The sequence below is a fragment of the Drosophila obscura genome, unplaced genomic scaffold (genome assembly GCF_018151105.1).
Source record: "Drosophila obscura isolate BZ-5 IFL unplaced genomic scaffold, ASM1815110v1 contig_179, whole genome shotgun sequence".
In the NCBI taxonomy this organism is placed as follows: Eukaryota; Metazoa; Arthropoda; class Insecta; order Diptera; family Drosophilidae; genus Drosophila; species Drosophila obscura.
Window position 1 is genome coordinate 1251374 of NW_024542766.1, and position 15022 is coordinate 1266395.

The 15022-nt window shown below is 47.0% G+C and overlaps 4 protein-coding genes across 5 annotated transcripts; 3 read left to right on the forward strand and 1 right to left on the reverse strand.

Annotated features, from left to right (window-relative positions):
- The first annotated feature begins 39 nt into the window (after nt 1-39).
- Nucleotides 40-2797, forward strand: LOC111079840. Its single transcript, XM_022375156.2, has 2 exons — nt 40-701; nt 766-2797. The coding sequence occupies exons 1-2, from the start codon at nt 40-42 to the stop codon at nt 2324-2326; spliced, it is 2223 nt and encodes a 740-aa protein (XP_022230848.2). The 3' UTR covers nt 2327-2797.
- Nucleotides 2798-3296: 499 nt separating this feature from the next.
- On the forward strand, nt 3297-5744 carry LOC111079839. Its single transcript, XM_022375155.2, has 2 exons — nt 3297-3991; nt 4062-5744. The coding sequence occupies exons 1-2, from the start codon at nt 3357-3359 to the stop codon at nt 5707-5709; spliced, it is 2283 nt and encodes a 760-aa protein (XP_022230847.2). The 5' UTR covers nt 3297-3356; the 3' UTR covers nt 5710-5744.
- LOC111079861 lies at nt 5744-7549 on the forward strand. The gene has a single exon (XM_022375186.2). It carries the CDS (start codon nt 5744-5746, stop codon nt 7547-7549), a length of 1806 nt encoding a protein of 601 aa, XP_022230878.2.
- On the reverse strand, nt 7534-12323 carry LOC111079844 (adenylate kinase isoenzyme 5). 2 transcript variants are annotated; one of them, XM_022375162.2, is made up of 9 exons: nt 12074-12323; nt 10142-10465; nt 9920-10062; nt 9370-9552; nt 9200-9308; nt 8812-9112; nt 8524-8740; nt 8296-8460; nt 7534-8231 (listed from the first exon to the last, which is right to left on the reverse strand). In XM_022375162.2, exons 1-9 carry the CDS (start codon nt 12093-12095, stop codon nt 7836-7838), a joined length of 1860 nt encoding a protein of 619 aa, XP_022230854.2. In that variant the 5' UTR covers nt 12096-12323; the 3' UTR covers nt 7534-7835. The 2 variants fall into 2 exon arrangements, with proteins under 2 accessions (XP_022230854.2, XP_022230853.2); XM_022375161.2 differs by having other exon boundaries at nt 7535-8231; nt 8812-9308.
- Nucleotides 12324-15022: the final 2699 nt, after the last annotated feature.

Genomic DNA, 15022 nt, shown 5'->3' on the forward strand with positions numbered 1-15022 from the left:
CCAGAACAGCTGTCCAAACAAAACTCACTTCAATTCCGAATGGAAACCACAGCACACGGACGAGGAAAAATGTTCAGGCGTAGATCATTTTTCAAAATAAAGAGGTGCACAATTATATTCTTTGGCCTGCTCTTGATTTTCATATGGGCCAATCATTCGAATCGCGAGAGTGATGCCGGGGATCGGGCCTCAGCTGGTAATCAGAACAAGACCGATGGGGGTGCCCTATCCGAGACGGAGCGATTGTATCAGCTGGCCAGGCAGCAGCACCTGAAGTATCGGGAATACCAAATTACGAAGAAGAAGGAGCCGGAGCCGGAGCAGGAGCAGGAGCAGGAGGAAGCAAAGACGGATGAAGCCTTCGATACCACAGCTATGGATGTCGACTTTCGGGATAGTCGCAATGCAAAGAGAACAGCCAAGCCGGCCAATCGGTACTTTGTGTATAGCCGAAGGTGCAAGATGCCCTATGCGGATCCCTTCTCCAGCGAAGCTCTGGCCCTCTACACCCCAGCCAAACTGAGAACCTGCACCAATGAGTCGGATCTGATGTCGCTGAGCTACGATCTCAAACTACAGAAATACAAAATCCATGTGAATACCGAGGTGCTGGTCGGATTGGCTCCGAACATCACTGAGCTGACCTGCAGCTATCAGGAGGTGATCCTCCGTAAAGATCTTACCGGAAATTTCATCAGTTTGTAAGTCCATTAAATTCATAGAATTCATAAATTAATAACCAACTGAATGACCCTTTTTACGCAGCCTACAGCCTTCAGTCAACATCACAAACAACATGGCGCTGGATAAGAATATGAGCGGAATTATAGCCGGGTGCCATGATGGAAAGAACGCGTCCAGAATCATTCAGAGGGATGCCTTCCCGCTCGTGCAAGTGATCAACAAGGAACCTCGGACTGAGTCGCAACCATCGGATAGGCAGCCCAGCGTCATCATGCTGGGCCTGGACACCATGTCGCGGATGAACTTTAGGCGCACAATGCCAAGGACGGCCGAATATGTGCGACAGTTGGGCTGGTTCGAGCTGGAGGGCTACAACAAAGTGGCGGACAATACCTATCCAAATCTCTGTACTGTTTTGGCCGGTGGCAGGCCAGAGCAACTGGAGAAAATCTGCGGATTTTCATACCCTGATCAGCAGGGTTCGTGTCCTTGGATATGGAGGGATTTCAAGAGGGCAGGCTACTCGACGGCTTACGGCGAAGATATAATAGGGGATTCCGTCTTCTCGGTATCTGACTCCGGTTTCCGCTATGTGCCTACCGACTTTTATCTGCGCCCTCTTCTGAAGAGCCTCACCCAGTCGATGCGCACCTACCGGAGGTTCGGCTACGACTATTGTATGGGTCGGCGAATAGCCATTTCGTATCTGTACGATTTTTGCATGCAGTTCGCCCAACGATTCATCGAGGAGTTGGATCAGCCAGCCTTTGGTTTCTTCTGGAGCTGCACCTTCACGCACGACTATCATTACGGAGCTTCCAGTTTGGATGGAGTATTCATGGACTACCTAAAAATATTCGAGAGACATCAGGTCTTTGAGAAATCCATCGTGATACTGCTCAGCGATCATGGGGAGCGATTCGGTGATCTCGTCAAACTGTCCGACGGTTTCCTGGAGGAGCGGTTGCCCATGCTGCATATCTACTTGCCCCCCTGGTTCCGCAAAACATATCCTAACTTTGCCCAGTCGCTCTATTTGAATCGCAACCGTCTCTCGTCTCCGTACGATCTCCACAATACGCTGCGCCACATTCTCCAGCTGAATGCAACCAAACCTGAGCAGCTTCCTCCGCTGAAAAATTGTAACTCTAGTCAATCGCTTTTCCACCCTTTGCCAAGGGATCGCAGCTGCGTGGAGGCCTGCATCGGCGATCACTGGTGTACGTGCCACAGCTTCATCACCATAAAACTGAACGGAGATGCATACAACATGGTCAAACTGACGCTGTTCTACATCAATCGTTGGTTGGTTTTACAAAATTTTAACAAAAAATGCGATCGCCTGTTGCTTGACGATCTGGACTACGCGGAGCGGAAGCTGTTGAGCGATGAGAACGGACAGGAGTCCTTGTACGGTGCCATTAGCACCTATCGTCTGCGTTTTCACACCAATCCAGCTGTGGGTCGCTTCGAGGCCACGGTGCGCTACAACAAGGATCTGCAGCGTTTGGACGACTTCGATATAGAAGATGTCAGTCGCCTGAACAGATATCACAACGATTCGCTCTGCATTGATGATAAAATTGCCAAAAAGTTCTGCTTCTGCACTGGAATCATTGATCCTGAATGGACGAATCAGTAGTACCCAAAAAATATTTGATCAAAATACACACAAAACACAAAATTTCATCCTTTGAATGACATCACATCGAATCAATCAATGATCTATCAGAGCATATTAATTATTCATTAATTAATTAATTAATTAATTAATTAATTAATTAAATGTTTCTTGATGTCAAATACAAGTTCGAGGTATATTTCGATACAGCATTATTATTGTGGACCTGGACTAGAGCGTATCATTATTATAGACAGAATGCACAAAGCAAATTGCTGTGACTACGCTGTCCCTTTCAAGCGCTTGCTCATTCACTCTCTGTCTCTCTCGCACACAATCTTCCTCGAGCAGTGTGCGCCAGCTAGCGGAGGAGAGCCCGATGTAACGGCTGATGTTGGTGTGAAAACAGAGACGGATTTAGCGAACAGATCAAATATTTTATAATTCGATTTAAATAGGTATTTAGGCGGGAAGGTGTTAAGCGACTTAATTATAATACTTACATAAATAATAATGTACGGCTCCTTACAGTGTTTTGTATTTTTATACCCGTACTCAAAAAAGAGTTAAGGGGTATATCAGATTTGTGGTAAAAGTGGATGTGCGTAACGCAGAGAAGGAAACGTTTCCGACACCATAAAGTATATATATTCTTGATCAGCATCAATAGCCGAGTCGATAGAGCCATGTCTGTCTGTCCGTCAGTCCGTCCGTCCGTCTTGTTGAGCGCCTAGATCTCAGAGACCATAAAAGCTAGGGCAACCAAATTTGGTAATGTAATATGTGATTTTTTTTTTTTTTTTTTAATTCTAAATAATCATAAGCTCAAAAATGTATATACTAACTGAGTACGGGTATTAGTAGAGTCGCGTCCCCAGAAGCAGCTCACACATTCCTTCTCGTTAAAATACTATTTTATATGATTTTGAATATAATTTGGCAACTAAACGACTAGTTGCCGAAATCATAGCAGCTGTTCGCAAACAAATCACATTCGAATACCTAGCCAATACTCACTTTAAGAAGCTCAAACACTCACGAAATAGAAAACATGATAAGACGTAAATTAATAATGAAAATAAAAAAATACAGTATTATATTCGTTGCGATCCTCCTGGTTGTGCTATGGGCCAATTATGTGAATCGCGACAGTGACTATGATGATACCGTTGGACCGTTTCCTCATGCCAAGGATCAGGCATCAGCATCAGCTAGATTAAACACCCTATCACGCTCGGAGAGGCTGTACGAGCTGGCCAAGCAGCAGCACTTGCAGAATAGGGAGTACTACAAGTTGAAGATGGAGAAGGCCCTAACATCCACCACCAAAGCCCCGATACGCAGATCCGACACCACACGCAGTGTTGATGATTTCATGCTGTACAGAAAGCCAAAGAGGACAGCCAAGCCCGCGAATCGGTACTTTGTGTACAGCCGAAAGTGCAAGATTCCCTATGCGGATCCCTTCTCCAGAGAAGCTCTGGCCGTCTATACTCCATCCACACTGAGAAGCTGCACCAATGAGTCGGATCTGATGTCGCTGAGCTACGATCTCAAACTACAGAAATACAAAATCCATGTGAATACCGAGGTGCTGGTCGGATTGGCTCCGAACATCACTGAGCTGACTTGCAGCTATCAGGAGGTGATCCGCGGTCAAAATGCAACCGGAGCGTTCTTTAGTGTGTAAGTCCGTAGGACTCATAGTCGTTTCTGATTTATTGACTACTGATTGAATGAACCTCTTTTGTCACAGACTTCTGCCACCCGTCGAAATCACACAGTCCATGGCGCTGGATAAGAATATGAGTGGAATTATAGCCGAGTGCCATGATGGAAGGAACGCGTCCAGAATCATTCAGAGGGATGCCTTCCCGCTCGTGCAAGTGATCAACAAGGAACCTCGGACTGAGTCGCAACCATCGGATAGGCAGCCCAGCGTCATCATGCTGGGCCTGGACACCATGTCGCGTATGAACTTTAGGCGCACAATGCCAAGGACGGCCGAATATGTGCGACAGTTGGGCTGGTTCGAGCTGGAGGGCTACAACAAAGTGGCGGACAATACGTTTCCAAATCTGTGTGTTGTTATGGCCGGTGGCAGGCCGAAGGATCTAGAAAAAGTCTGTGGTGTGTCAAGCCATGGCCGCATTGATTCGTGTCCCTGGATATGGAAGGATTTCAAGACAGCAGGCTACTCGACGGCTTACGGCGAAGATATAGTGCGGTACGGCGTCTTCACAGGACCCGATGTCGGCTTTGGTCAAGTGCCAACAGACTTTTATCTGCGCCCTCTCCTGACAGGCCTCACCCAGGCGATGCGCACCTTCCGGAGGTTCGGCTACGACTATTGTATGGGCAGACGAATAACCATTTCGTATCTGTACGATTTTTGCATGCAGTTCGCCCAACGATTCATCGAGGAGTTGGATCAGCCAGCCTTTGGTTTCTTCTGGAGCTGCACCTTCACGCACGACTATCATTACGGAGCTTCCAGCTTGGATGGCTTGTTCTTAGACTACCTAAAGATGCTCGAGACGCACCAGGTCTTTGAGAAATCCATCGTGATACTGCTCAGCGATCATGGGGAGCGATACGGTGATCTCACTGAACTGTCGGACGGTTTCCTGGAGGAGCGTTTGCCCATGCTGCACATCTATTTGCCCCCCTGGTTCCGCAAAGCATATCCTAGTTATGCCCGGACGCTCCATCTGAATCGCAACCGTCTCTCGTCTCCGTACGATCTCCACAATACGCTGCGGCACATTCTCCAGCTGAATGCAACCAAACCTGAGCAGCTTCCTCCGCTGACGAGTTGTCCCACCAGTCAGTCGCTTCTGCACGCCCTGCCGGAAGACCGCAGCTGCCAGGAGGCCTGCATCGGGGATCACTGGTGTCCGTGCAACGAATTCATTTCCGTAAAGCTCAACGGAGAGGCGTACAACCTGGTCAAACTGACGCTGTATTATATCAATCGTTGGATGATACTCCACCATTTCAACAGACATTGCGAACGCCTGTTGCTCGCGGATCTGGACTATGCCGAGCGGAAGCTGCTGGCTCTGGATAACGACAAGGAGACCCTGTACGGTAGCATCATAATCTATCGTGTGCGCTTTCACACCAATCCCCCGGAGGGTCGCTTCGAGGCCACGGTGCGCTACCACACGGAACGCGAGATTTTGATTGACTTCGATATAGAAGATGTCAGTCGGCTGAACAGATATCACAACGATTCGCTCTGCATCAAGGATAAAATTGCCAAGAAGTTCTGCTTCTGCCTGACAGATGGAAACCTCGATCCCGACTGGCAGAGAATGATAATTAATTTTGAGGAAAACACTACAACAAGTTCTGTTAGTAGCACAACGGAACGAATCAATGTTCCAACTAAATATATGTGACAATTGCCAGAGCTGGAGCTGGAGTTTAGTTTAAATGGAGCTTTTTGTGGGTCGGTTGTTCGTTCTCGAACTGGCTCTCATTCTCTCATTTGGCTATGGCAGTGTGCTGATTGGGGGAAACGTTAGCATACAGCAACTGATCGATCAGATTATCGAAGATGAAGTGGAAAAGCTGGACATTGACACGGAGCACTGTAAGATGCCGCAGCTGAGGGTTCTCTCATCGGAGATACTTCGATTGCGCTCCAGACACCGGCACCGCACCACAGAAAGTTGCACAGCGAAGCGTCCTCGTCTGGTTGGGTCCCAATGGAACTCGCGCCGCCACCAATATCAGCTAAGAATTCAGCAGCAAGTGGCAGCTCAATTATTGGGTGACGAAAGGCCAATCGTCGAGTGCTCTTACAGGGCCATTGAAGAACGGCCCGACAACCATGTCAGACTGCGGCAACCAGTGACGTTCAAGGACCTGCACTTGGTGCCCAAGGATGTGCAGAGCATGCTGCTGCAGTGTGACTTGGGGGCTAATCAAACTTACGCCATGCACACCCGGCGGGTGTCCGAGGGTTTGGCGTTTGTACAGCCCAAAGAGGAGGCGCCACGGATGGGCCAGCGGCAGCCCAGTGTCCTTGTGCTGGGCATTGACTCCATGTCGCGCGGCAATCTGCGGCGAGTCCTGCCCCAGGTGAGCGACTTTCTCGGTGGCAGGCATTGGCACGAGATGCGCGGATTCAACGCGGTGGGCGACAGCAATCTGACTGACTGTCTGGACCGTTTGCCGCTCGTGTGGAAGGACTTTAAATTTGCCGGCTACGTGACTGCAATATCCGCGGACAGTCCAGAGATCGCCCAGTGCCAGAGGCCACCGGTGGACCACTATCTGCCGCCTCTGCCCATGCTTAAGCCCAAGCCCAGGACCTGTCAAAGGAAGCGACTCAGCATGGAACATACCCTGGACTACTGCACGCAGCTGATCGAGCGATATGTGAGGGGTGTGCAGCCCTTCTTTGGCCTCTTCTGGACGAATCTTTTTCGGTCCGATGGCCATGCCGAACCGTCGGACAACGATGAGCTGCTGCATGACTATCTAAAGAGATTCGATGCATTGGGACTCTACGACCAGGCAATTGTGGTGCTGCTCAGCGACCATGGCATGCAGTTTGGCGAGCTGCTTCACCTGCCCGATGGCCAGCTGGAGGAACGTCAGCCCATGTTGTTCGTGTCACTGCCAAAATGGTTTCGCCAGCGCCATCCGAAGTTTGCCCATGCCTTGCAGTTGAATAGCCATCGCTTGTGCTCTCCCCACGATCTCCAGCAGACTCTGAAACATATAGCCTCGCTGCAGGTCGCGCACGAGTCTCCGCCGTCGTGTCCTCGCTGTCAGAGTCTGCTTTACGCTCTGCCAAAGGATCGAACCTGCTCCGATGCGGGCATCGGGCCACATTGGTGCACCTGCGAGGCGTACAAAGTGCTGCCCCTCAGCGACCGTATCCAGACCATGGCACACTTTGTGGTTCAGCGAATCAATCAGTTTCTAACCGATCTCAGGCTACTGAATCGGTGTAGTAAGCTCCGTTTGTCGGGCATTCGAAGGGCCCAGAAAAAGGAAAGATCCCCGCATGATGATCCCAGTGTGTGCTACTATCGGATACAACTGGAGGCCCTGCCCAATAGGCTGGTGTTTGAGGCCACCGTCAGCTACAACGAGCTGACGCATCTGATGGACACCGACATGATGGAGATCAGTAGACAGAACGCCTTCGATGGGGATGCCAGTTGCATCAGGCACAGAAAGGTGCAGAGATTTTGTGTATGCCACGACAGGATAACTGCTAATTAGATCCTGGAGCAACCCCGGGGACTCTGGACGCTTTTATTTGAATTTCAATTGCATCGGACTCTTGTGTTTGTTTATTCGATATGCGTCTATATGTACGAGTACTTAGGTATACGTATTACGTATCTAGTGAAATCAAATGTTGAATTAAATTCTGGCTCTGACTCTGTCCGTCTCTGATGCTAGTTCTGCAAACCTAATGGTCCCTTTGTACCCTTGTAAAACTCAACGATCCTTAGCCTAAATCGATTAGAAAACTATATAAAACCTTGCTTTAAATTCTATTGATCTACATATACGAATCCACCGGATATCGTTCGGCCTCCTCAAGCATGTGCCTAAAGTCCACGGGCCCCGGTTGCGGCACAGGCCCAGTGGGTGGTCTGCCGGGCACATGGCCATTCATCATTTGCGTGGGATGCTTGCCACTGCCGAGCGCACTGCCCCGATTCTTGAGGTGTCCATTCATCATGCTCACATGGTGACTGATCGTGGGCACTGCCCCCGGCACATTCGTCTCCAGATCGTGCAGTATGGCGTCCGTCTGCTCGTTGCGCATCATCGGATGGCCCAGTGGTGCCGTGGCATCGGTGTCGTCGCTTCGGTTCAGCAACTGCTGGATATGATTCCGTATGAGGCGCTCGAATTCCCGCTGCACCGACGGACTGTCCGTGTCGCCATCGACCTAAAGGGTGCAGTTTATGGGGTTAGTTTATGCTCTGAAGTTTCTGCTCAAAATGTTGACTCACAATCTGCAAGCGATTGCTGTTATCCATGGTCTTGAGCATGGGCAGCGTCTGCTCCCGAAACAGTTCCAGTCGTCGGCGAAACGAGGACACTGTATCGTCGATGCGTCCGCGTCCCAGCTGAAGTTTCGAACAGTCCAGCAGGATAATGGGCGGTCGTTGCTGGTACTGAAAGGCAATCAAGTTTCGTGTTTTAAATTCGTTATTTTGCGGGGACTTTCCGCTGGCTACCTTATTCTCAAAGTATTTGACTTGCTGTAGATTTCTCGGATAGCCATCGATGATGATGCCCGTTCTGTCGAGCAGCTGGCGGAGATTCGACTCCAGTAGCTGATTCAATGACTTCTCGGGCGCCATATCGCCAGCAGCCAGGGCCTCTTTGACCGCATAGCTCTCGGTATTGGCACGTGGCGCAGAGTCTGTGATATTGCGCAAGAGGCGACCCACACTGCAACCGAATAGTCAAGTCAATTAATTATAATTAAAGATAAAGTTTAAATTGAGTCCCAGTAGCCATACCTAATGTGCGCCCAGCCGGGATTCAGGCCCACCGCCTTGAGGCAGAGGGTGGCCTTGTTGCTGCCCGGTCCACCAATCACCCATATAATGGGTGGCAAAACTGGCAGATCGGCGGAATCCGTTTGGCGCTTTGGCTGCTGTGTGACAACCACACCGCTGTCATCGTCAGCACTGTTGGTGGGGTATCCCACATTGCTCTGATCGATGGCCAGAGGCAGGGTGGTCTCGGTATTGGTATTGGTATCGGTATCGGTGGCTGGGGCGGCAACGTTGTTGGTGGTGGTGCTGGTGGCGTTGTCGTCTGCAATGTGAGTCGCTTGGACTTGACTAGGTGCGGTGTCTACGCTAACTATACTGCCGGGTATATCATGTATCCCTCTGCCCATACCTGTAACTCCATTCATCATGGCCTCTTGATTCTCGAGCGTGCTAAGTATATCTAAGACAGCGGTGCGAAAATCTTTATACACCTCTGTGGGAGCACGCTCGCCATTAACCTTAAATTGTGGCAGTTGGATATTGCAGCAGATATATATAAGATCAGTTTGAAATACTTACGGCCAATAGCATATCGCTCTGATCAAAATAATCAGCGACTGGCATCACATTTTTGAAGAAATTTTCCAATTCCATTTTGGCTAGGGAGAGTACAACATGACCCAATTTGGCGCCATAATCGATTTGCTTCTGTAGAACCGATTGGCGCCACGATATTAAGATCACGCCATTGACGACTTGTATCTAAAGAACAAGCATGGGGAGGTGAGAGCGTTAATAGGGGAACAAAAATACAACGCCATCATCCAATTAGCACTCGCTCGTGGCAAGGATATACATAAGTGAGCGGAGCGGAGAGACACACACACTCTAAATTCATGGGAATTATGGCCGAATAAACAAACTGTGTCTGTCTCTCTGTCTGTAGGTGTGCAGGTGTTCAGGTGTGGTGTTTCGGCCTGACCCATTTGCCAGTTAATTAGTTCAAATAGTTCAGCAGCAATTTACTGGGCCAATAAAGCACACACACAACCAGCACACACACACACACACGTAATAAATAATAATAAAAAAGCCAACAGGGACAAATTACGAGTGGTAGAAAAATTACCTTCTCCGAGTACTCAACAACGTCGCGCATGGAGCGTGGATATCCAGATATTAGGTATGCTTTGGCAGCTGGAGCCATTTTCATTTCCAACATCAGCACTTCGGTGACCGTTTTAGATGATAGTTGCGAAAAGTCCTGCATGTCTGTAAAGCAATTCGATTAAGATATCTATTCAAATGCTCAAAAAAATTCAATTAAAGTTTTTATCGTTGTTTTTCTTACCATTTCCCATTGCATATTGCTGCAGCAGATCCATCATATTGATGTGCGTTACACCGCGTCTCTCCTGCATGAAGGTATCGCAATGGGTTACCTTGCCACTACCGGGGCCGCCTAAAACAAATATCACTGGCACTTTGGGCGGATCGAATTTGATTTTTCCAGCATTTTGCATATCGATAGCGACGGCATTGGTAGTACCCGACGCTGCTGCTGCCGCTGCCGCTACTGCAGCGGCTTCCATATCGCCAGAATTTTGGCCATTCCGATTCCGTGTATGATTCCAATCGTTGCCTGGTTCGCCGGTATCTTGTGCCGCGCTGGCATCTACAATAAAAATTATCGAAAAAGAAAAGGAACAACTTTAACTTTCTCCTAGAACTTGATTGATTCGAGCAACAGTTGACCCTGAGCGAATGGATGGGCTGAATGGGCTGAATGGGGGGCGGTGTGGTGGCCATTAGTCAAGCGGAAACCGGATGTGTTGGCAAGTTAGCGTCAGCTGCTCGCCTGCTCAGAGGCTCTCGTGCCAGTTTGGCATTAGTCTGCATGCCCCTTCGAGAGGTCGGAAGTAATTTGCCAGAAGTAGGAAATTAGTTGGCATAGTGTGGGGTTGGGAGGGGAGTGGCGACAAATCGCACAAAACACATCATTAAAACATGTTTAACAATTGTTTAATTGTATAGCAACCGCCTATACTAGAATTGCTATAGAATTGCGTCATCGCTGAATTCATTCATGGAAAATCAGCTGCGACATTATCAAAGCTGTAGCCATATACATATGTATGTAGATATGGGCAATGCCAGGACCTGTTTGTCCTATCCCACCCCATCAACCACCTTCGCGTGAGGCAATTTCGCATATTTCCAGTCGTGTCCAGTGGTGTCCTGTGTCTCTTTTGGCTTTTGGCTTCTGGCTTTAGTCCTGTGTGACATTTTTATTGATTTTCCTGCAGTTTTATTTAATTGACATGTTTTGTTATTGTTGCTATCTCCTTTCAGCCTGTGTGTCGGCGACACTTTTCATGGTTTTTCATGGTTTTCCTTATACCGCTTTCCCTCCCTTTTCGTTTTGTGGGTGACGCGCGCCATTTCGGAATTTATGTGTGCAGGGGTTTTTGGTGGTCAACGTACATGTCCAAGGATATGGGCAGCCATCGAGGCCGCAGCGAATGACCCAAAGTTCCGATTGAAATTATAGCATTGTCCGCTGGCAAGGTCCGCGCTATCATCCGTACATTACATACCGTATACGTAATACGCGTGTAGATTTCATTCAAAAATCGTTTTGTCACAGATAATTGTTTTAGAGAAATGATTGCAGCAATTTCAATTGTAATTGCCATTCGACTAATGGACAATTGAATATGAAAATTTAATATTCCATCAGAGCTATGGCCAGGGAGAGAGTCTGTCTGTTCTGTTGTAACAGAAAAGAAAAGCTTAAGGATCTTCCTTCAAATTTAAATATCAAAAATTAAATAAGCGAAAATTCTAGCAGATATTTTAATTGTGAATAATTATGAATAATGCCAAGAATATCATTAATTGATAAGATTAAGATCTAAGATAAAGAAACGCAAGAAATCTCAATATCCATAAAATGGTTGCCTTTTTTCCCCCCTTTTTATTTGCAGCTCCCAAAATTATGCTACAAAAAATATGACTAGCTCTCAAATCGCAATCAAGAGAAAGCCAAAAAATATACTAATCCAATTTATTAATTTATATAGTATTTATCGCCGCTTCTGTCGTAATGAAAAGTCCTTTACTACCCACTCCCACACTCCGCAACGTATGGCTGCCCCTTGGCGTGTTCAATGCCACTCATTAGGGGTATTTGTATTTTTTTCGAGAGGCCAAGCAACAATCAGTGATTACAAATCTCCTGTAGGGGGCCGGGGCGGCATGTGGTGCATGTGGCATTACTCACCTGTGTCTAAACAAATACCCATTATCCATTCGGTGGCCAGTATAGCTGAATTTTCGCAATGCTGTTTTCCCTACCACGCATCTACATCAACAGCTACCACCAGAAGCAGCAGCAGAACATGCAGCCCGGCGGGCACACACCACACACCACACACCTCTTGCAGCCGTTGCACTGTTGCACTCCGGCAATATTATTATCGCCTTCGTATACAAGGAAAAACAGGTGGTGTGTTGCTGTTCAACGGAAAATTTGTTGTTCTAAAATTCCACAAATGTTTTGCACATTGCAACATGTAAATATATATATATATATATTTATAAGTATATATTTATAAGTATGTATTTATTGTTGGGTATCTCTGGGATACTAGTGGGGGTGGGGAAGGGGGTTTTATGGTTGGTAACACGCACGAGAACGGGTGCCACTGCCGCCGGTATTATGCTGCCACGTACTCTCTGATTTTGTGTTCTGATTTCCACCGGAGGGGAGGGGCGGGTGGGCCTTAACAAACCAGGAGGGCGACACGTACTGCTCGATGAACGTCCGAAACGAAACTGAATTTCAAAATTGACAAATGACTCGGCTTGGGTAGCTCTGCGAGTGGATTCCGATTCTGAATCCGAATCGGAATCCGATTCCGTCTGGTCGAGAGTCGGGACTGGACTTGGTCGGTCACTCAGTCAACGGGTCGACCAGGCGCGCTTTTCCAATTAATGAATACTTTATGAATTCCAGCGGGTTTCCGTTCCCCACATGCCACACGACTATCCACATTCGCTTCCAGTCGCGTGGTGTGCCACAGCAAGTGGGTTGAGTGGCTGGAGTGGCTTGAGTGGGTTGAGTGGGTGTGCGGGGGGGTTATCTATCACGGTTGGGATTTTCTTGGCCCCTGGCTGGAAAACTCACGCACCATTCTACTGCCATTTCCACGACTGTGTCATTCTTGGGCCGCCGCCATTTGTTTATGCGCCCCAAACAAAGTGTCCTGTCCGAGAGGAGTGTCCTGGAGCCAGCGCACAGCGGTGCGTTTCTCATAGAGGTGCACCACCCAGCGCCCACACCACCCAGCCAGCAACACACATGTTCAGCCCTTTGTGGAATACTTTAAAGCCCCTCCACCCTGCCACACCATCCTGCCATTGTTTCGGTTTGGCGTGATGTGCTGGTGCTGGTGCTTCCCGTCCTCCATGTTGATTGTTCTTGTCATTTTGTTTTGTTTGGGTCGCTTGTTTCATATTTTTTCGATCTAAATAAATCCTTTGACGTGCAGCTGTTCAAGTCGAGAGGCCAAAAAAACAGGCAACAGCTAGGGACAGGCTGTTAGGGTATATCGCAACGAATATCGAATGCAATGGAATGAAAGTATTAATTTATTTTATTTTATTTATTTAATTTTATTTATTTGTTATATATTTTATGTACATATATTTGGAGATCAGATCAGATTTGTACACTCAGAGAAAAAAGCCCTGGGCATTACGCTTAAATTCACAAATATATACCAATATATTTGCTACGAGATTGGAAATTGTAAGTGGTCTAATTAAATAGAAAGTGTTTTTGACATTTAATTGTATATAAATTAAATCAAATATTTTTTAAATAAAATTAAATGTTTTCATATATTAATGAAATATATTTCTTAAAATTTTAGTATATTCTACAACGTATATATTATTATTATATATTACTGCATATGTCATTTTTCCGAAAGTGTAATTATATTTTATTTATTTTATACATTCATTTATTTTATATTTTTATTTAAATTTTCTCCAATTATTGCATGAAATGATCCAAAATATAATTTGGAAGGTGTCGCAAGTGTCGTATGCCTAAAATTAAAAATGCTATCTAATTAAATGCCCTTGAGTGTGCTAACAAATCGTTCACCTATCATGACTTGAGCTATATAATATATACTATGTTTGTGTGTTTGTAGGATGTGTTCTGTTCCATTCTGAAAGAGTCTTTCATGAGCCTGATGGCAGTAAAAATTGCGCAATCATGCCACAACACATTGACAAAACAAACACACACACACACTCCACAAATATTCCCCCAAATTGATAAACCCCATAAAGGGGAAAGATGGCAGGATAGTGCTATAGAGCAAGGGCTCCTCTGCGATGTGCCATTTGTGTGAAAGCAAAGGCAGAAGGCATTCAATTAATATTTCACAACAATAATTGACTGTAATTATTAAGTTTCTCTATTCGGCTTTGTGTGACGAAGGAGAGGCAGGGCAGGGCAGGGCAGAAGCGTTGACAGATGACAGCTGTCAAAATTTCCGAAATCAGTTCAATTAAAATTCTATTGATTTTATTTGGTTCTTTTGAAATACTCGTAATACCGGCCAGGGGTCTCGGACTGGGACTGGGACTGGGTCTGGGTTTGGGTTTGGGGGCATAGGCTTAGGCTTAGGCAAGGACACGCAAGGAAGTTCAAAGCTCAAGGAAATTACATATCGATCAAATTGGTCTCATATCGATCCATGGCCGACCACAGATGCGACGCCTAATTTGTTGGAATTCGTGGACATGTCATGTGCCCCGTCGACACAAGGACAACAACGACAACAGCCACGACACAGATAATACCAACAGCCATACTACATACATATATCCCACAGACTGACATTGACACCCACACCCGTACCCGTACCCCACACCCACACCTCCCAAATCGTTGGGTTGAAGCCTGAATTTTCCCAACTTATGAGTAAAGTAAAGCCTTCGCAATGACCATAACATCGAGGACCGAGGACAGAGGACCGAGTACCGAGCCTCGTGTCTCTTGCGCGTCCTTGAGTCCGTCCGGTGGGGCGTTTGGTTATTAAATGCCTTTTTGAGACTTAATTAAGGCTACGGTGCTTTTTCTGCCTTAAATATGTACATAATCCCATGGCAAGGTGTGGTCACTGGTTGAGCATTTTTGGGTTAAGCAATA